General features: G+C 39.3%; 1 protein-coding gene across 1 annotated transcript in view; it reads left to right on the forward strand.

Annotated features, from left to right (window-relative positions):
• Positions 1 to 2,740: 2,740 nt before the first annotated feature.
• Positions 2,741 to 17,241, forward strand: part of C6 (complement C6) — a 65,069-nt gene continuing 50,568 nt past the window's right edge. The window contains exons 1-4 of the mRNA XM_005356581.1: positions 2,741 to 2,871; positions 10,230 to 10,392; positions 11,549 to 11,705; positions 12,762 to 12,906. Coding sequence (XP_005356638.1) covers positions 10,250 to 10,392; positions 11,549 to 11,705; positions 12,762 to 12,906 — 445 coding nt within the window. The 5' untranslated portion in view covers positions 2,741 to 2,871; positions 10,230 to 10,249. The remainder of the gene's footprint in view (positions 2,872 to 10,229; positions 10,393 to 11,548; positions 11,706 to 12,761; positions 12,907 to 17,241) is intronic.

Genomic DNA, 17,241 nt, shown 5'->3' on the forward strand with positions numbered 1-17,241 from the left:
AGAGGGCCATGTGATTTTGGTTTACCCAGAAATCAGTGTCAGTTCAGAACCAGTATCCAATAGACCCTGGAAAGTCTGATGGTTAGTTTTTCCTTTCCCCAAGTGTACTGTTACCCTTGTTAAAGGCCTTAGGTCTCTCTGGGGAAAGACTTTAGGAAGGCTAACAGTAAAACTTAAATTTTTTAGCAAAGCCCTTCCTCGGGGGTACCTAAACTTCCCTCTATTCCAGAGCTTCTGGATGTGTAAATTGGGTCAAATCTGGACATTGGTTCACCAGCTGAGAGTCCCTGTCAGTGCAATCCACTGTGACCTTTCTTTCACGTGTTGGCGAATTTTACTGTTTACACAGATCAAACAAAAATTCAGTGGGCTTCCTATCTGTATCATGCCTGAAAACACTATGATTAATTAGCCAGTACCAAAGGTCCATACTAACCATGTCACCATAAAAACTACTCTGCCGTTATGGACATTACTTTTTCTATGCTGCTTGTTACGATCCCTGTGATCACTTGCCTTTGGTGATTCAGAGATGCCACCTGGCCCCTGCTACTTAGGGGTCCAGTGAGGCCCATTCATCCATCTGAGCAGCAGGGTCTCCAACCAGGATCTGGTATCAGGAAGAGAGTAACAACAAAGCTCTCCAAATGTGTTGGCGCCCTTTCCCTAGTTTGGGTCTCATAGAGTAAGAGAAGGGCATGTCTTCTGGGCCTTCCCATTGTGGAGAATAAGGTTTCAGACAGTGTACCCATTCTAGCCTTGTAATTTCCCTGAGCCTTAAAATCCCTTCATCAGCACTAAGCCAAGGGGTATCTGGCATCTCCAACTGCTTTTCCGTAGGTCAGCTTTTGACAATCAGTTCATCCAACCATCCAAACAAACTTTTGACACATTTTCAACTGTGCTAGCTTCCATAGGAAATCTAGAATGGCCATTCAGTGAACCCCTATCAATAAACTCAGCCTGACTGATCCAGTTTTAAAAATCCATTCCCACACATCTTCCCCCAACTTCTCCTGGAATGTATTAGCAAGCTCTTTAAGCTCTTTAATAGTCTAGCACCCTTCCTCGTGGACTACACTTCCTACTTCCTGTCTAGGAGCCTGCTTTGCCTTTAGTCTGATTATAGGTCTAGAAGCAAATATTGGTGGGCCCTGGGGGAATTCAGTATTATCTTTTCTGGTATTGCCTTCAGGAAAAATCACTTCTGGGTTAGCTAAGAATGGAGTATTAATTTTCTCAGTCACAAGCAGAAGAGGTAATATTTCAGGGACTGGGAGTGAGTGCATCTTTCATTGAGAGTAGAGAGGAAAGGTGGGGTAGAGGGGAAGCAATGGTTGCAATCCATTCTCTTCTTTTGATAGTGTCAATGGGCACTAGCATCCTGAAACTGATGAATTACGGAGCAACAGAGGATGGGATAATTGTAAGTCTACAAAATAGGTGAAACATTCAAAAGAGAAAAAGAAAGACAGGAGGAAGGAGAGAGGGAAGTGAGGTGAAGATAAAATCACAGGTAGTTAAGAAAAAGAATCAAGGAGGGGTAAAAGGAGCTTCTTGGGTGTTCAAAGAAACACAGACATTGTGTCACGTCTAGGAAACACAGTGGGTTAAGAAGAGGGTGCTTTGGTTGCCAATTTAAAGTGAGCAGAAGCCATTGAAAGAATGGCATTCAGGCTAATCATATCAATAACCTAGAGCAAAGTGTACAAGCCATATGTGGTGACATTAAGTTCAATTAATTTAAAGTCGATTTCTGGTTGTTTTAAAGTAACACCATAAAGGGGAAGCATGTGACAGCTGAGGTGCTTCCATTTCCTCCACGTGAGAGTTTTGATCTATGGTTTCCCAAGCACAGTGGCTCAGTTCACCACTCCACTTTATCTACCCCCATAGTGACCAGCAAATTACACTTGCTAGGCTTATGGAACAGTGTGATTACCATGTTCTCTGGTGCGAACTTACAGTATTTGTCTGCAGTAGTGATCCATTGGTGTGTGGATACATAACAGGCAGAAAACCTAGTAGATAGGATCAGAATTTCCGCTGTTTGTTGCCTTATACTTGGGGTTTACTAGGCAGAAAGTGTCCTTTGGCTCTGAATCTGTCGCCATTAGCAGAAAAATAATGGTTTGTAACTGAATTCATGTTCCCTTGGTGTGTGTGGGTGTCGGGGGGCGGGGGTGATTGTTTCATCTTAACTCTTAATTTCCTTTGCTACCGTTTTCTTCCTTTAAAATTACATGCTGTCTTACTAATCAGTTGCCAACAACTTTTCACGTTATAAAACTACAGGGCATGTTATCTGATCTGGATTCTTTGGACGCGGTCAACACTTTTAACACTCTGAAACAGCTCAGTGTGTAAGCTTCCTGGTACGTTTGTCTTTCAGTAGCAAATAGCCAACTATGACTTACAGAGCACATATATCCTTTGCACAGCCAGAAGCAGATCAAAGCACAACTTCAGGCAAGTATTTGATTCCCATCCCTAGAGTAATCCCTCACTCTACAGGACAAGTAGGACCACACCTACTTCCAAAGAAAAGTTTCTCCACAGTGTCAACGAGAGAGCTATTGCAACAACCATGAATGAGGAAATCACTGGAAAAAAAAAAATGCAGGACCTTGTATAATCTGCTATGCCTGTAGTTTCAGGGTTTCTGCCTTTTGAAGTAATTATTTCCCAAGTCAGCGTTTCAACACAATGTTTATTTTGATAACAGTCTAAGTCACTGTTAGAACTCTAGGGCTGCACTCTCTGCTGTCACCCAGCAGTATGAAGAATGCCTTTCTGGGCAGTCACACAAACCCCTTTGCTTCTGCAGCCATTCACAGCTTAGGCTCCTGAACAGGACAAATCCATTTTAAGGTAAGTGATCTAATCACTTCATTTAAATTTGAATACTTAATTGTAGATAGGGGTTTCCAAGAAACTCCCCACACCAAGACTGAAAGTATAGCCCTCAGACTACCACCATTTCTTTGTCTTTCTTTTGAACTAAGATGTAACTACTTTGTTTAAATCTCAAAAGAATCAAATGCTCACATACTTTGAAGAAATGTCCTTTAAGGGGACATTTGATATTTAGTCACTTTATGAGTTAAAAGAAGAGCATACACACTCTTCAGCCAAGGTCAGCTTTGCGTCTGGACTCCGAAACTGCAATGAGCAGTGTGTCTCTTTTTGAGCCCCTGGGGCACACACAGGGCTCGGGGGTGGGGGGAGGGAGGAGGGGAGGCAAGAAATAAGAGGTTCAAGAAGTCTGCAAGCAAATGAAAAAGAAAGAAAGCACAGCTGAGGTTAAACGATAGCGTCTGTTGAGATCTGCAAGGTCAGAGTCGCTGAACTGCCCTCCAGATATGTTCTTAATGTGAGTAAAGTGTGCCCAAAGGTGACGGGGTATGATGAACTCCCTTCTTAACCAGGTTCTCTAATGCTCACAAGCCTATCTTCAACAGTTCAGCCAGATTGTTGACTTTTGGAGAGGTCAAGAGGTGATAGCAATTACCAGAAAACTGCAGAGCGACTGCTCTTCTACCCTGACCTGGAGTGGAAGGAGTTTCCCAACTATTCTCTCTCTCTCTCTCTCTCTCTCTCTCTCTCTCTCTCTCTCTCTCTCTCTCTCTCTCCCTCCCTTCCTCCCTCCCTCCCTCCTATCCCTACTGAGCATTTGTTAATTTGATATTTCCATAAAAATGGATGTCCAAGTGAGTCTAATATTTGCATTGACTTTTAGTTACCCTTAAAGTGTTGAAAGAAATTGAGAATGAAAAACATGGAACTATATATTTTCAGCTATGATAACAATAAATTAAAGAAATAGTTCTCTTTGTTTGAGTGGGAATTGTCCTTCTAACACACAGTCACCTTTATTTCTAGTTCATCTGTTTTAGTGCCCGATTCACACCCCGCATCTTGCACATGCATGCCAGGCAATGTAGGCAAATGTCGTGCCACTGACTGACACCCCAAACCCAGCGATTTTTCATCAAAACAAAAATGTTATCAAAGAAGATGCTGCCAGCCAGCTATGGCACTACCAGCTCATCAAATTAGTTTTTGGTATCACCATCTTTTTTTTTTCATTGCCGTCCAAATTTCTCTCCAGAAAAATTATAATTAAATAACAAGTCAAAAATATTCTCTATGAACCTTGTCCTGGGAGTTTTGATGATAATTGGGATGAAAACGCAGCCATGATTTTTCAAGCTTCTATAAATCAAGGCAGAGAGCATTTGCTAAGAACAGGTCTGATAATGTCATGCAGTTCCACTTATCTCAATCATTTGCATGCTAATTACACAGAAAATTTAAGAACTTGTTTTCTTTTTACTATAAAGGGAAATTCTGAAAGGTGTCCGTATGTCTCTGCCAAGTGTGACATTGCAGCATTTCCTCTGATAGTCACCCAGATTCTCTCTGTTGCCTGTCATCCCTGTGCTACTATGCAGCATTTCCTCTGATACTCACCCAGATTCTCTCTGTTGCCTGTCATCCCTGTGCTACTATGATGCTGGGGGTGCAGGGGAGGAAATATGAGTAGGGAAGTAGAGGAGTCTCTAAAGAAGACCCATTTTTATCATTCAAATAGGCTAGGGCTACAGCAGCTTAGGAATTGGATTAAAGGAGACAAAAGCATTGGTAGGATCTTCAGCATCCGCCTACCCTCTGCAGTCAGCAACAACGGCTGCTACTGATGCCCAGCGGCATCAGATATGCAAGAGCAGGTAAATCACCACTTACAATTAAGGGCATAGCCAGCATATGGCTGTGGATCTGGTTGCTGACGCCAACCCTTTCCTCTGATCTGGCAGAGAAGATAAAAGGGTTGAGCAACTTCTTAACAGGAAGTCCTCATTTCTGGAGAAACAACTCGGCCTTATCTATTGGCTTGAAATAAGATTTATTAAATAAGTAGTCCCATACTATTGTTCTTGACGTATCCTTTTATCACAACTAAGAAATATAAGCTCATTACATTAAAATATAATCAGACACTAGCCCTCTGAGACAGTTAAAAGAACTATAATTCATTACATTAAAGTATAATCAGAAACTAACCCCCTGAGACAGTTAAAAGAACTATAATTCAGTAGGATAATTGGGCAAGATTAAAACTTGTATATTTAAAAATGGCTTGACAGAACAGTTCTGCTGCAAAAAACATACTTGCTATCTCCATGTATATACATCTGAAATATGCTAACACCTAATTACAAAGTTACTGCAACTGCTTGTACTGAATCTCCACAGTGATTATAATGGTTCACTGCAATTAGTGTATCCATATGGCATAAAACTGCGCAGTCAACAGCGACAACAAAAAGAAAAATAGCTAGCACAGTAGCCCAAGTTGTAATAAGTATTATCTACCAGAAGTCTGAGGTGAGAGGTTCCTAAGTTCAAGTCCAGTCTGAGGTGCAGAGTTAAGGGTTCGAGGCTACAAAGAGTGACTTACTGAGACCTTGTCTCTAGATAACAAACAAGGAGTTCTGGAGACATAAAACATCACTAGAACGTTTGCTTAACACATATGAAGCCCTAGGTTCAATTTACAGATTCAGAAACCAAACAAAAACAAGCACTATAAATCTACCTATTAATCAGAAAGATCTTTAAAGTGTATAATTTCTTGAGAAAGCCAAGCAGTGTTGTATGATCTCTTCCTCTATACATGTTTAGTGTGTGTGCATTCATACATAAATGTAAGTAGATACAGGACAGAATTTTCTCTCTCCTGAACACTCGTAAAACAGAGGCATGGGGGTGGTGTTCTTCTTTGAGAAACTGGTAGAATTCTGCCCTGCATCCATGGGTCTAGACTTTTTGGAGTGGGATTTTTAGAATCTCTGCTTCAATATTATTAATTACTATAGTGCTACTTAAAGTATTTATTTCATCTAGATTTTACTAGATTTTAACTAGGTCATATGCATCTAAAATTTATCCATTTCTTCAAGATTTCCCAGTCTCATGGAACATACATTTTTAAGTTATGCCATCACAATTTTCTTGATTTCTTTAGTATTTATTGTAATGCCTCTCTTCTCATCTCTGATTTTATTAATTTGCATATTCTCTCTTATTTGTTTAATTTGGTTAGGAGTTTGTCAATCTGAAATATTCTTTCAAGAATTAATTTTAAGTTTGGTTTGTTCTTGTTTTCCCAATGTCTTTAATTACATTGTGAGGTTGCTTATTTCAGATTTTTCTAATTTTTTGTTTTAATGTAGGCACTTAGAACTACAAATTTCCCCGGTAGGACCTTTTATATTCCATCAAAGTAGGATAAATTTGTTTATGAAACAAATGCCTTAAAACTTATTTTAAATTTACTTAAAAATAATATACGTGTTAGGACAGGTTATATAAAAGAAGAATAAAGTGACACACAAATCGCTTTATTTAATATCAGAACACATTTTCAGTCTTCACGTGCTGTGATTTGGAGAGGCCCTGATTTTGGAAAATATGTGTGACTAACAGCTGCTCAGTCTGCAGTGGTCTTCAAGCTGTCAATTTGATAATTTAATATTTGCTATGTGACAATTCTATGCTAAACATATTCTAAGCATTTTACATAAGCTTTGTACTGACATACAACACGAGTAAAACTATTATTCCTGTTTTACAGATAAATAAATTGAGACACAAAGGAATGTTCCTTTTTGTTTTGGATGAAAGTGGCTGTATTAACTGCAGGAGCTTTGTATGCATGTTGCATGTATTACTAGAGCTGTTAATAGCAAATTGTGAATACCAGAGAACAGTGATGACTTTGTAAACAACTCCCAGATACTCAAGGCCCCACAGCACACCTGTAGAACATGCATCTCACGGCATTTATTCTAACATTAGACTTGTAAAATCTCCTTGTGCTTAGGGTAGTATAACTCTGGAAATCTCAATGCTCCAGGAATCTGATAATCAGGGTTGCTCTAAAATCAGCAAAAGGATGCACCTTATCCAAAAATAAAGGGTCATGGTTGAGTTCTTGTCATGCCAGCTCAATCGTACAGCCTTGAACTTCATGGCTAATGATGCAGAGAAGTATGACCTGAAAGCTTCTTCCTCTTTGTTTCTATTTTTTTCTTTAATTTAAAAAAGATTGTTTTCATACACTATATTCTGATTATTGTTTCTTCTTCCCCTACTCATCTCAATTCTCTTCACCTCCCCTCCTATTCAGATCCACACCCTTTCCCACTCTCCTCGGGGAAAAAGTCATCTACAGAATAAGTTAGAATAGGATAGGATAGATAAAAACAAATCACAAGATGACAAAAACAGCAAAAAGAAAAAGAGCCAAAAAGCACAAGACACACTCTCTCTCTCTCTCTCTCTCACACACACACTCATTTACACAATCAGAAATCCCATAAAACCCAAAACCAGAAGCCACGATATATATGCAAAAGATCTATAAGTTAGAAAGGGAAAAAAAAAACTTTAACTTAACATTGTAAGACAAATAAACCCCGAAGACGATGCTGAGTTCATTTTGTGTTGGCCATCTCCTGTTGAGCATGAGATCTACTCTTAGGGGCTTGTTTGTTCCCCCGGTGAGCGTTCCTTGGAGAAAATCAACTTTTTGTTTATCAGTTTGAGTTAGCATTTGGGTTAGGGATGGAAGCATGTGTCCTCATCTCCTTTCAGCTCGAGGAACCCATCTGGGGCAAACCAGACAGGCCCTGTGCATGCTGCCTCAGTCTCTGAGTTCATATTGCTTGGTCCTGTTGACTTAGAGTCACTGTGGCCCTTAAACTCTTCCCCCATCCTCTTCTACAGAGTTCTTTGAATCCTTAGGGGAAGGATTTGATGGCAGCAACCCATTTGGTGTTGAGTGTTTCAAGGTTTGCAACTTCTTTGATTATTATCTGGCTTGGATCACTATATTTGCTCCCATCTGGCAAACAAGAGGAAGACTTGTATGACATGCACTTTAAATCTTTGAAGAAAGAAATTGAAGACAACAGAAAGTGGAAAGAGGTCCTCAAAAGAACAATACTTAACTTCGTATGGAAAAGAAAAAAAAAAACAGGATAGCCAAACAATCCTGTACAATAAAAGAACTTCTGGAGGCATTGCAATCCCTGATTTCAAACTCGACTACAGAGCTACAGTACTGAGACCACTTTCTAAATATAACCCCAGTAGCACAGACACTGAGAGAAACAATAAATGAGACCTCTTGAAACTGAAGACCTTCTGTAAAGAAAAGAACATGGTCTCCTGTGCCAATGCATTCAAGTGTACTTCCCACTTTCTCTTCTATGAGGTTGAGTGTGACTGGCTTTATGTTGAGGTCTTTGATCCATTTGACTTGAGTTTTGTGCATGGTGATAGATATGGATATAATTTTAATTCTTATACATGTTGATATCCAGTTATGCCAGCAGCATATGTTAAATATGCTTTCTTTTTTACATTTTATATCTTTTGTTTCCTTGTCAAAAATCAGGTGTTCATAAGTGTGTGGATTAATATCTGGGTTTTTAATTCAGCCTCATTGGTCCTCTTGTCTGTTTTTATGCCAATACCACTTTTGGGTATATATCCAAAGGATCCTCAATTGTACCACAAGGACATGGTCAACAAGACAAAACGACAGCCTACAAAATGGGAAAAGATCTTTACCAACCCCACATCAGACAGAGGTCTGATCTCCAAAATATACAAAGAACTTAAGAAATTGGTTAAAAATAGAGTATAGATCTAAACAGAGAACTCTCAGCAGAGGAATCTAAAATGGGTGAAAGACACATAAGGAAATGCTCAACATCCTTAGTCTTCAGAGAAAGGAAAATGAAAACAACTCTGAGATTTCATCTTACACCTGTAAGAAAGGTCAAGATCAAACACATGATGATAACTGATGCTGGAGAGGTTATGGGGTAAAGGGAACACTCTTGTATTGCTGGTGGGAGTGCAAGCTGGTACACCATACGTAGCAGTATGGTGATTTCTCAGAAAAGTAGGAAACAACCTTCCTCAAGACCCAGTAATACCACTTTTGGGTATATATCCAAAGGATCCTCAATTGTACCACAAGGACATGTGCTCAACTTTGTTTATCATAGCCAGAACCTGGAAACAACCTAAATGCCCCTCGACCGAAGAATGGATAAGGAAAATGTGATACATTTACACAATGGAGTACTAGACAGCAGAAAAACAAATGACATCTTGAATTTTTGAGGCAAATACATGGAGCTAGAAAATATCATATTGAGTGAGGTAACCCAGATCCAGAAAGACAATTATCATATGTACTCACTCATAAGTCGTTTTTAAACATGAAGCAAAGAAAACCAGTCCACAAATCACAACCCCAGAGAACCTGGACAACAATGAGGACCCTAAGAGAGACAAACATGGATCTAATCTACATGGAAAGTAGAAAAAGACAAGATCTCCTGAGTAAATTGGGAGCATGGAGACCATGGGAGAGGGTTGAAGGGGAGGGGAGAGGAAGGGAGGGGAGCAGAGAAAAAAATATATATCTCAATAAAAATCAATTAAAAATATTTATGTATAGTTCAACAGCAAATGAATCCCTTTACACAAAAAATTTAATTTTTTAATCAATTAAATGTCTTGCAAATACATATTACATAATTTGTCTTGTGCATTGTCACTAGTTACTGGACTATAATGGAGGTTACTGTTGGGAGCTGTAAACCCCCAGATCCTGAATTTCTTGTAAACAACTTGTTTTCCCCTGATCTGAGTGCCTACAGGTGCTCTGAGCACGAGACCCTCAGGAGTTCCTGATAGCAGGGGAATGGTTTCTGCTGCGTTTGGCTGGGGTGTGACTATCCCTACATAAGCTGCCCCTGAACACAATAAAGGAAGCATTCTTTTTTTTATTTATTTATAAAGGAGGCATTCTTGAGGCTTCTGGCTTCAAGGATGATCTGTGTCTCTCTCTGTATGTCTTTGTGTGTTTCAATCTCCAGCCCCTTGCCCGGTTTACAAACTATATGGTAGTGCATAGAGTGCAGATGGGCGCTGTGCGCCACAGGTTACAATTCTGTTCATCTTTATGCTAAAATCTTTCAAAATAACACTTAATATGTATTCACATATGAATTTGTGTATTATCTTACCGCATGAAAAGTAGAGAAAGAGAGGTGATTTCTATAATCATATGAATCTGTAACTCAGCACTGCTTCTAAAGTTTTATCCCCTAAAGGCACTGAATATCTATGCTGTTCTATTTCAGGGCCTGGGAATTGTCAGGGCATGGCCAAACATCTCACCTTGAGCTTCATTTTACTAATCATACTGATTGACAAGAGCGAAGCCTGTTTTTGTGACCACTACCCATGGAGTCACTGGTCCAGCTGTTCTAAATCTTGCAATTCTGGAACCCAGAGGAGACAGCGGTGAGTATGAGATCAGAGCTTTGTGCTCTGCCATATCTCAAGGATGGAGTGGGTACTACAAAATAGATCACACTATGCAGTGAAGGACCGTTAGATCTCAAATGGGAACTTGGGACTTGAGACAGAATTTCAGTTCTGTCCTACACAAGGTTAAAATGAAGTCTACTTTTTTTTTCTTTTTGCAAAATTAAAGAATTTCAAAGAAACTTGATTCAGTTTCTTTTTAGTTAGTACATGCCTACAGTTAGTGAGTTAATCACAGACAATTTTATAGTCATTAAACAGAGTGTAACAAAACCTCAGCTGAGCAGCACTAATAGCCATTTGCTTGAATGGCAATGAAACTGTGCTTACCTGCTAGTATTTAATACTTCGGTCCTTTCACCCTTCAGATTACTCGCCTATGCACCCTGCTTGTTTCTATTAACGTTCTGTACAATGGTAGTGCTCACATGACTTAAGGGAGAAAATCGTGTTTCACGTTTTCTTACTATTATAGCTCTTTTAGAGAAACATTTTAGAAAAGTATTTTTTGTGAATCTCATTACATTTACCAATTGACTTCCAATAAACAGTCCATGAAGTATGAGAAGAGACCCCACTGTTCAAGAGTTCTTCTGTAGTTCTCCACTGACTGCCAAAGAGAGACCATCCCTTTCAGTCAAGCACAGTCAAGCTGTGCCCAGGATACCCAAGCTCTCTTTAGCCTCTAAGTTTTACTTTTCCTTCTTAGGTTCTTCACTTTGCTACTTAGGGACTTTATCTGAGTTTTGTACATTTTTCTTTCTTATGCCAATATCCCAATCCAACCCAATCATTGTATTTATATACATTGGCATCTTTCAAGCACAGGATAATTCATGACCATCCTGCACAGTCAGACAGATCTGTACCCTTGGAAGGGTTTCTCACATGGGTTAATGATCTGCCATCCCTATCAAAATTCTCTCCTTTGAACTCCCATACTCGTCGCGGTGCTGTGCTCGGCTAAGTTGCACCATCTTATATATAAACCAACCTCCCTGGTTTCTTTAGGAAAGGTTTTCCTTTTACTCTTGGTAGCTATTTTTTCTAATTTGTGGTCAGCTCGGTTTTGTTGCTGATTTGAAGGCGCTGTGCAAACACAAACTCAGGGTAGCTTTTCTGACTCTTGCAGGCGAATAGAAGTGAATGATTACTATCGGCAAAACTATTGTGACCAGCTTTGTACCAAGCAGGAGATCAGAGAGTGTAATGTGCAGACATGTCCCATCAACTGTGTTCTTGGAGACTACGGGCCATGGTCAGACTGCGACCCTTGTATTGAAAAGCAGGTATGTGAGCTACAAGCGTACCCAGATAGTCTGAATCACACATGAGTTCCAGTGACCATATCATACTTATCCACTCTCTATGCCTCCTGACACTTCTGAAAGCAAAAAAGAAAGGCTAAGAAATTCAGTTTTCATGTAGTGCTTAAAAGTAAACAGAAATAAGGGAGATAAATCAAACCCCTGGCTCTGTGCTTTTCCCCTAAATTCTGTCTAACCATGGGAAAGGTCCACAGCTTGTTTATTTTCCCAGCTGCAATATTTACCCTGCTCATACTCTTTCCTGGAAGGGCCACATCATATGACCCATGTCAACTTCAGTCAGAATCCTCTGTTCCCAACAACTGCACATCAGAGAGAGAAAAGAAACTGAAACTCATTTGTAGAGACCAATTTCCGAGAACCGTGCTGCGTCCCTGACATGAACCACACAAACTTCACATCCTAGTGTCTTTCTATATGTTTACAGAAGGATATGCTCCAGTTCCTTATGGGCTAAGTATTTCCAACAAGGATGTACCACTAATTAATAATTGAACTGTATTTTGAACTCAAGTTTTTCTGCAATTTAAGACAGCATTGGTTAAGCCTGTTATATTTCTAGTCTCTACTCTTCACCAAAATGTTTCAAAGTGTGGATATTATGTCAAGCCAGTTTCCATAGTGACTTTCTTATGCAAAGGAATCTCAAAATCCTTTCCGATTTATCGCTTCACCCTGCCTGGGATATAAAAGAGCTACTTCATGCATGCACAGAGGAGAGTCTCAGTAAAGTTTTCATTTGTTGTTGGTATAATTTATGATCTTGTGATTTCAGAGTAATGAAAAGCATTGGAAGCCCTTTTGCCCAGTTTCTCATTTTGCATGTTGGGAAACAGAGGCATGCCAAGCGGTGACTTACACATTATAATGAAACTGGAGGAAAGTGTTAGTACCATTCGGGAGTTGTCACCATGGGGATGATTACAACCATGACGGGGAAAGCCATTCTTGGATGAATTTTCACTTTAACCTTGACCTTGCTTTGGAATTATTCCCCCTCCTCTACTTCTCTTTCAGGTTAAAGTTAGATCTATCCTGCGCCCAAGTCAGTTTGGAGGACAGCCATGCACAGAGCCCCTGGTGACCTTTAGACCATGTGTCCCATCCAAGCTCTGCAAAATTGAAGAGACTGATTGCAAGAATAAATTCCTCTGTGACAGTGGTAAGATACTCCGCTAGGCTATTCAGTCTCCACTGAAACTACTGAGTGCCAGCTAAAGCTAAGAAGGAAAAGTCCCTCCCCACTATAAGCAAGGGGCAGGGGTGTTGTTATGCTACATATTACCAAGGCATTCAGGTGTGAAATTACAGCTTTCCAGACATAATCCTCTTGACCGGTTACCTGACCCATTTGCTCAAGTAATAGTGCTCACATCCATGCTTTGTTATAGTGGTAGAGAGGAAGAAAGGAGGGCAAAGGAAAAGACACAAGCAGATAATTTAACAAATGGATAATAATAAACACATATCTATAATGAGAATAATTAAAAGGAAGCGGCAGGTTGGGGACCATAAAGACAGCCCAATGAATAAAGATGCTTGTCACCCAGACTGGCAGCATGAGTTCAACTCCTAGAACCGCAAAGATAGAGAGAACTGACTGCTGATATTTGCTTTGGCTTCACATGAGTGCCCATCCTCAGGCACACACACACGCACACACCCCAAATAGATAAATAAATATAAAAGCTTAGTTAAATAAGAAGTGACAGATTAAGCTATATTTAAGACAAACTTTTAATGGTTTGTTAAGAAAAGACTATTGGGATATTATTCTGTCAGATGAACCCTAAATAAGATAAATTTTCATGATTGGTTCCAAAGGTTGTCCTCACTCCACAATAATGGGATATCATATTGGTTTAAACATTAACAACGTTCAAGTGTACTGCATGCTGAGATTTCTAAGAACTGATATTTAAGTTATATTAGAATTCTGTCAAATCTTGAATACTTTATTTATAGGTACTCATCTGTTAATTACTAGCTCATTAACTCCCACCACTTTGGATAGTAAAAATCGAATTTTTATTAATGCTTTAGTGAACATCGAAATGACCAATATCAGCTTTACAATATGTGTGATTATCTTGTTGTTAAACTTCTCAATTGGCCTGGATCATCAATCCTCTTATATCAATATATGAGCATGATTGTGTTCCAGTAAAACTCCATTTACAAAAATGAATGCAGGTCAGTTTTAGCATATAAGCCATAGTTCATTGAACTCCCACATAAATATCCAACTTTCAGTTAGAAAAACAATAAATTTCAAAAGGATAAACCCCACATTGCTTCTGTGTACTCTGGGTATACAGAAAAGTAACTAGCCAATTTTAAATGACATAGATAATTGACTTAAGGCCTTGGAACTAAAATTTCTTCTTCCTTACACACTGCTTCCAACCTTCATGTTTGCCAATTTTTTCTAAATATAGATGGTAATGCTGATGTTAGGTGTTGGGTAGGGGGGGTATATCTTGTACCTCAGTGACAAGGTCACATCACAAGTTAACGTAGGCAGGGAGATAATAAAAACCTTGATGGAGTGGCTGAGAATAATCCAGACTTGCACAGCATATCCAAAATCCTAAAATCCAAGTTTAAAACTGAAAGGCAGCCATTTCAGGCTTTCAATGCAGTTACTATAGTGAACAACTGAGAGAGACTCGTTTCAAAGGATGATAAACCTATGAAATTAGTTATAGAAGGGGTTAGTGCAAATCAAGAATTCACAAGCCTACAAACATCTTAGATTCACATACTGATTGCTAGCACACAATGGCTAATTTCAGACAAGTCAGCAACTGCAGGTGCTGGTTTCCAGGTCAACAGCGCTATGTCTACAGCCACTGTGTAAAACTTGGAAGGTCTAGATGCTTCAGTGGCCTGATGGCCAGAGTCCAGTCTCTGAGAATCACATGGCAGGGAGAGAGAAAGTCAATTCATGCGCATTGTCTCCTGACCTCATGTGCCCACTGTGGCTGGTATGTCATCACACCTCCAACAAAAACTAATTAAACAGAATGTAATGAAATTAATAATTAAAACATCCCAATTGTTGCAATGTCTGTAATTGTTGATAAGCTGATGTGAGCCTGAACTCTATGCTGCCCAAGCCACATTACCCTGAGCGTCAATATCTCTATATTCCAGCTACCAGTTGATAAATCCCTGGCAATAATATGGTTGGCATCCTTTCGGAATGGGTGATGCACTGGCTTTTTTGGTTGTTAAATGTTCCACTGAAAAGGATATGCTATTGTACTTTCAAAAATCACCTAATGTGAACAGAGAAGTTGGATGGACATCGTCTGATTTGAGGTGACACCCAGTCCCTTACTTAACAAAGAATTAGACTCATTATCCTGTCCCAAAAGGACAGGATACCTTGCAGGGCAATACATAACAGCCTTACCACGGCATTAGCTGCAATGCCAACTTATTTCCCCAGCACTGAAAAATATATTTATTCAGCCTTTCGTATGTTTATAAAAATTATATACAATCAATATAACACATAAAGTCCAAGGAGAAAAGAAGGTATACAACTTCTGGATGACTATATGGCTCCAACTAGCAATCCTCTTATCTATAATATCACTTAGTGATTACAGCCACTCAAGGTCAACACACATTTAACATATCAGTTAAATGAAAATTTCCAGAAATAAATGATTTTAACTTTTAAATTCCATGTCGGAGTGGAATGAGGAAACTGTGTGTCATCCCACTCTGTCCTTTCCAGTGTATTTGTCACCTCTTCTTACAGCAGATACATAACAGACACCATCTGCCCATCATCTCTGTTATAAGATCAACACGCCAGTGAGCTGTAGCAGTGCACCTTTTCACAAACCCTTATTTTCCTTATTAATGGTCACAGAGTACCAAGGTTGTAGCAGTGGTGATTCATGTGAGCCAAGGAGAAGCAGAAAGTGCCAAGGCGAAAGTTCTCAACTTTAGGGAATCAAGGAAATCATCTGCGGAGGATACTCAGACCTAGGACAGTCGCTAACTCGTAAAGAAGGGGAAGTAAACTATCACTAGCTTTCCTGTCACATCTCAAACTGGAGTTTTGGACAAAGTGTATGAAAGGTGCTTATGATAGGCAAGATATGAATTACAGGGTTTAGTGCTCCCTGTAGTCTTGGGTGTGGGAGGGTCTTAAAACTTGTTCTTCACAGAAAAGGGGAATTACTGCATAGGTATGCACTGACCTCAATAGATTATGCAACATTCAAACTGCTCTTCACCTTTCCCTGCCCCACTTTGGTATGGGCTATATTAATGGTTTATAAAGCTGCATTCGTTCTACTTTTTATTCCGTTGAGTCAGTATTGTCTATAGTCATCCTCAGCTGTGTTCCAGCTTGCCTACTAAACTTCTCTCAAAAGGTATCTTTCCTCTGTCATCTCAGCACTTTTTGGCAGGTCCCTTCCAATGTCTAGAAGTATCAAAGCTTGGCAAAGAACCATGTGCTCCAAGAGTATCTGTACCACTATCTAGGAAAATAGAAAAGAAGCACTACCCAAAACTGGATTCTTCTTCAATCTGTTAGAACCAAGAACAGAATTTAAAAAAAAATAACCTAAATCGAGATTAAAAATATACAACAAACCCCTAGAGAAATAGTTTTCTAAAAGTAACCTCCTCAAGGCTATATGTTAAAATTGACAGAATCTACGCCCATCTTTTAATTTTGTATGATTATGATGCTCGTGGCCATGATTATAATAGCTGTCTGAACATAAAACAAAATCTTGAAAAGTCTAAAGAATTATTTAGAATATACTTACCATCTAAAGGGAAGTTTTTAATTGATTTTTATTGAGCTCTACATTTTTCTCTGCTACCCCTCCTTGCCTCTCCCCACCCCTTCAACCCACCCCAAAGATCCCCACACTCCCAATTTACTCAGGACATCTTGTCTTTTTCTACTTCCCATGTAGATTAGATCTATGTAAGTCTCTCTTAGTATCCTCATTGTTGTTTAAGTTCTCTGGGATTGTTATTTATACACTGGTTTTCTTTGCTTTATGTTTAAAAACCACTTATGAGTGAATACATGTGATAATTGTCTTTCTGAGTCTAGGTTACCTCATTCAATATGATGTTTTCTAGTTCTATCCATTTTCCTGCAAAATTCAAGATGTTATTTTTTTTTTTTGCTGTGTAGTACTCCATTATGTAAATGTACCACATTTTCCTTATCCATTCTTCAGTCGAGGGGCATTTAGGTTGTTTCTAGGTTCTCACTATGACAAACAATGCTGCTATGAACATAGTTGAGTACATGTCCTTGTGGCACAATTGAGCATCCTTTGGATATATACCCAAAAGTGGTATTACTGGGTCTTGAGAAAGGTTGCTTCCTAATTTTCTGAGAAATCACCACACTGACATCCAAAGGGGCTATATCAGCTTGCATTCCCATCAGCAATGCAGGAGTGTTCCCTAAAGGGAAATTTTTAACCAAAGGATGTGAAACTTCGTG

Source organism: Microtus ochrogaster, chromosome 19 (assembly GCF_000317375.1).
Source record: "Microtus ochrogaster isolate Prairie Vole_2 chromosome 19, MicOch1.0, whole genome shotgun sequence".
NCBI classification, from domain to species: Eukaryota; Metazoa; Chordata; class Mammalia; order Rodentia; family Cricetidae; genus Microtus; species Microtus ochrogaster.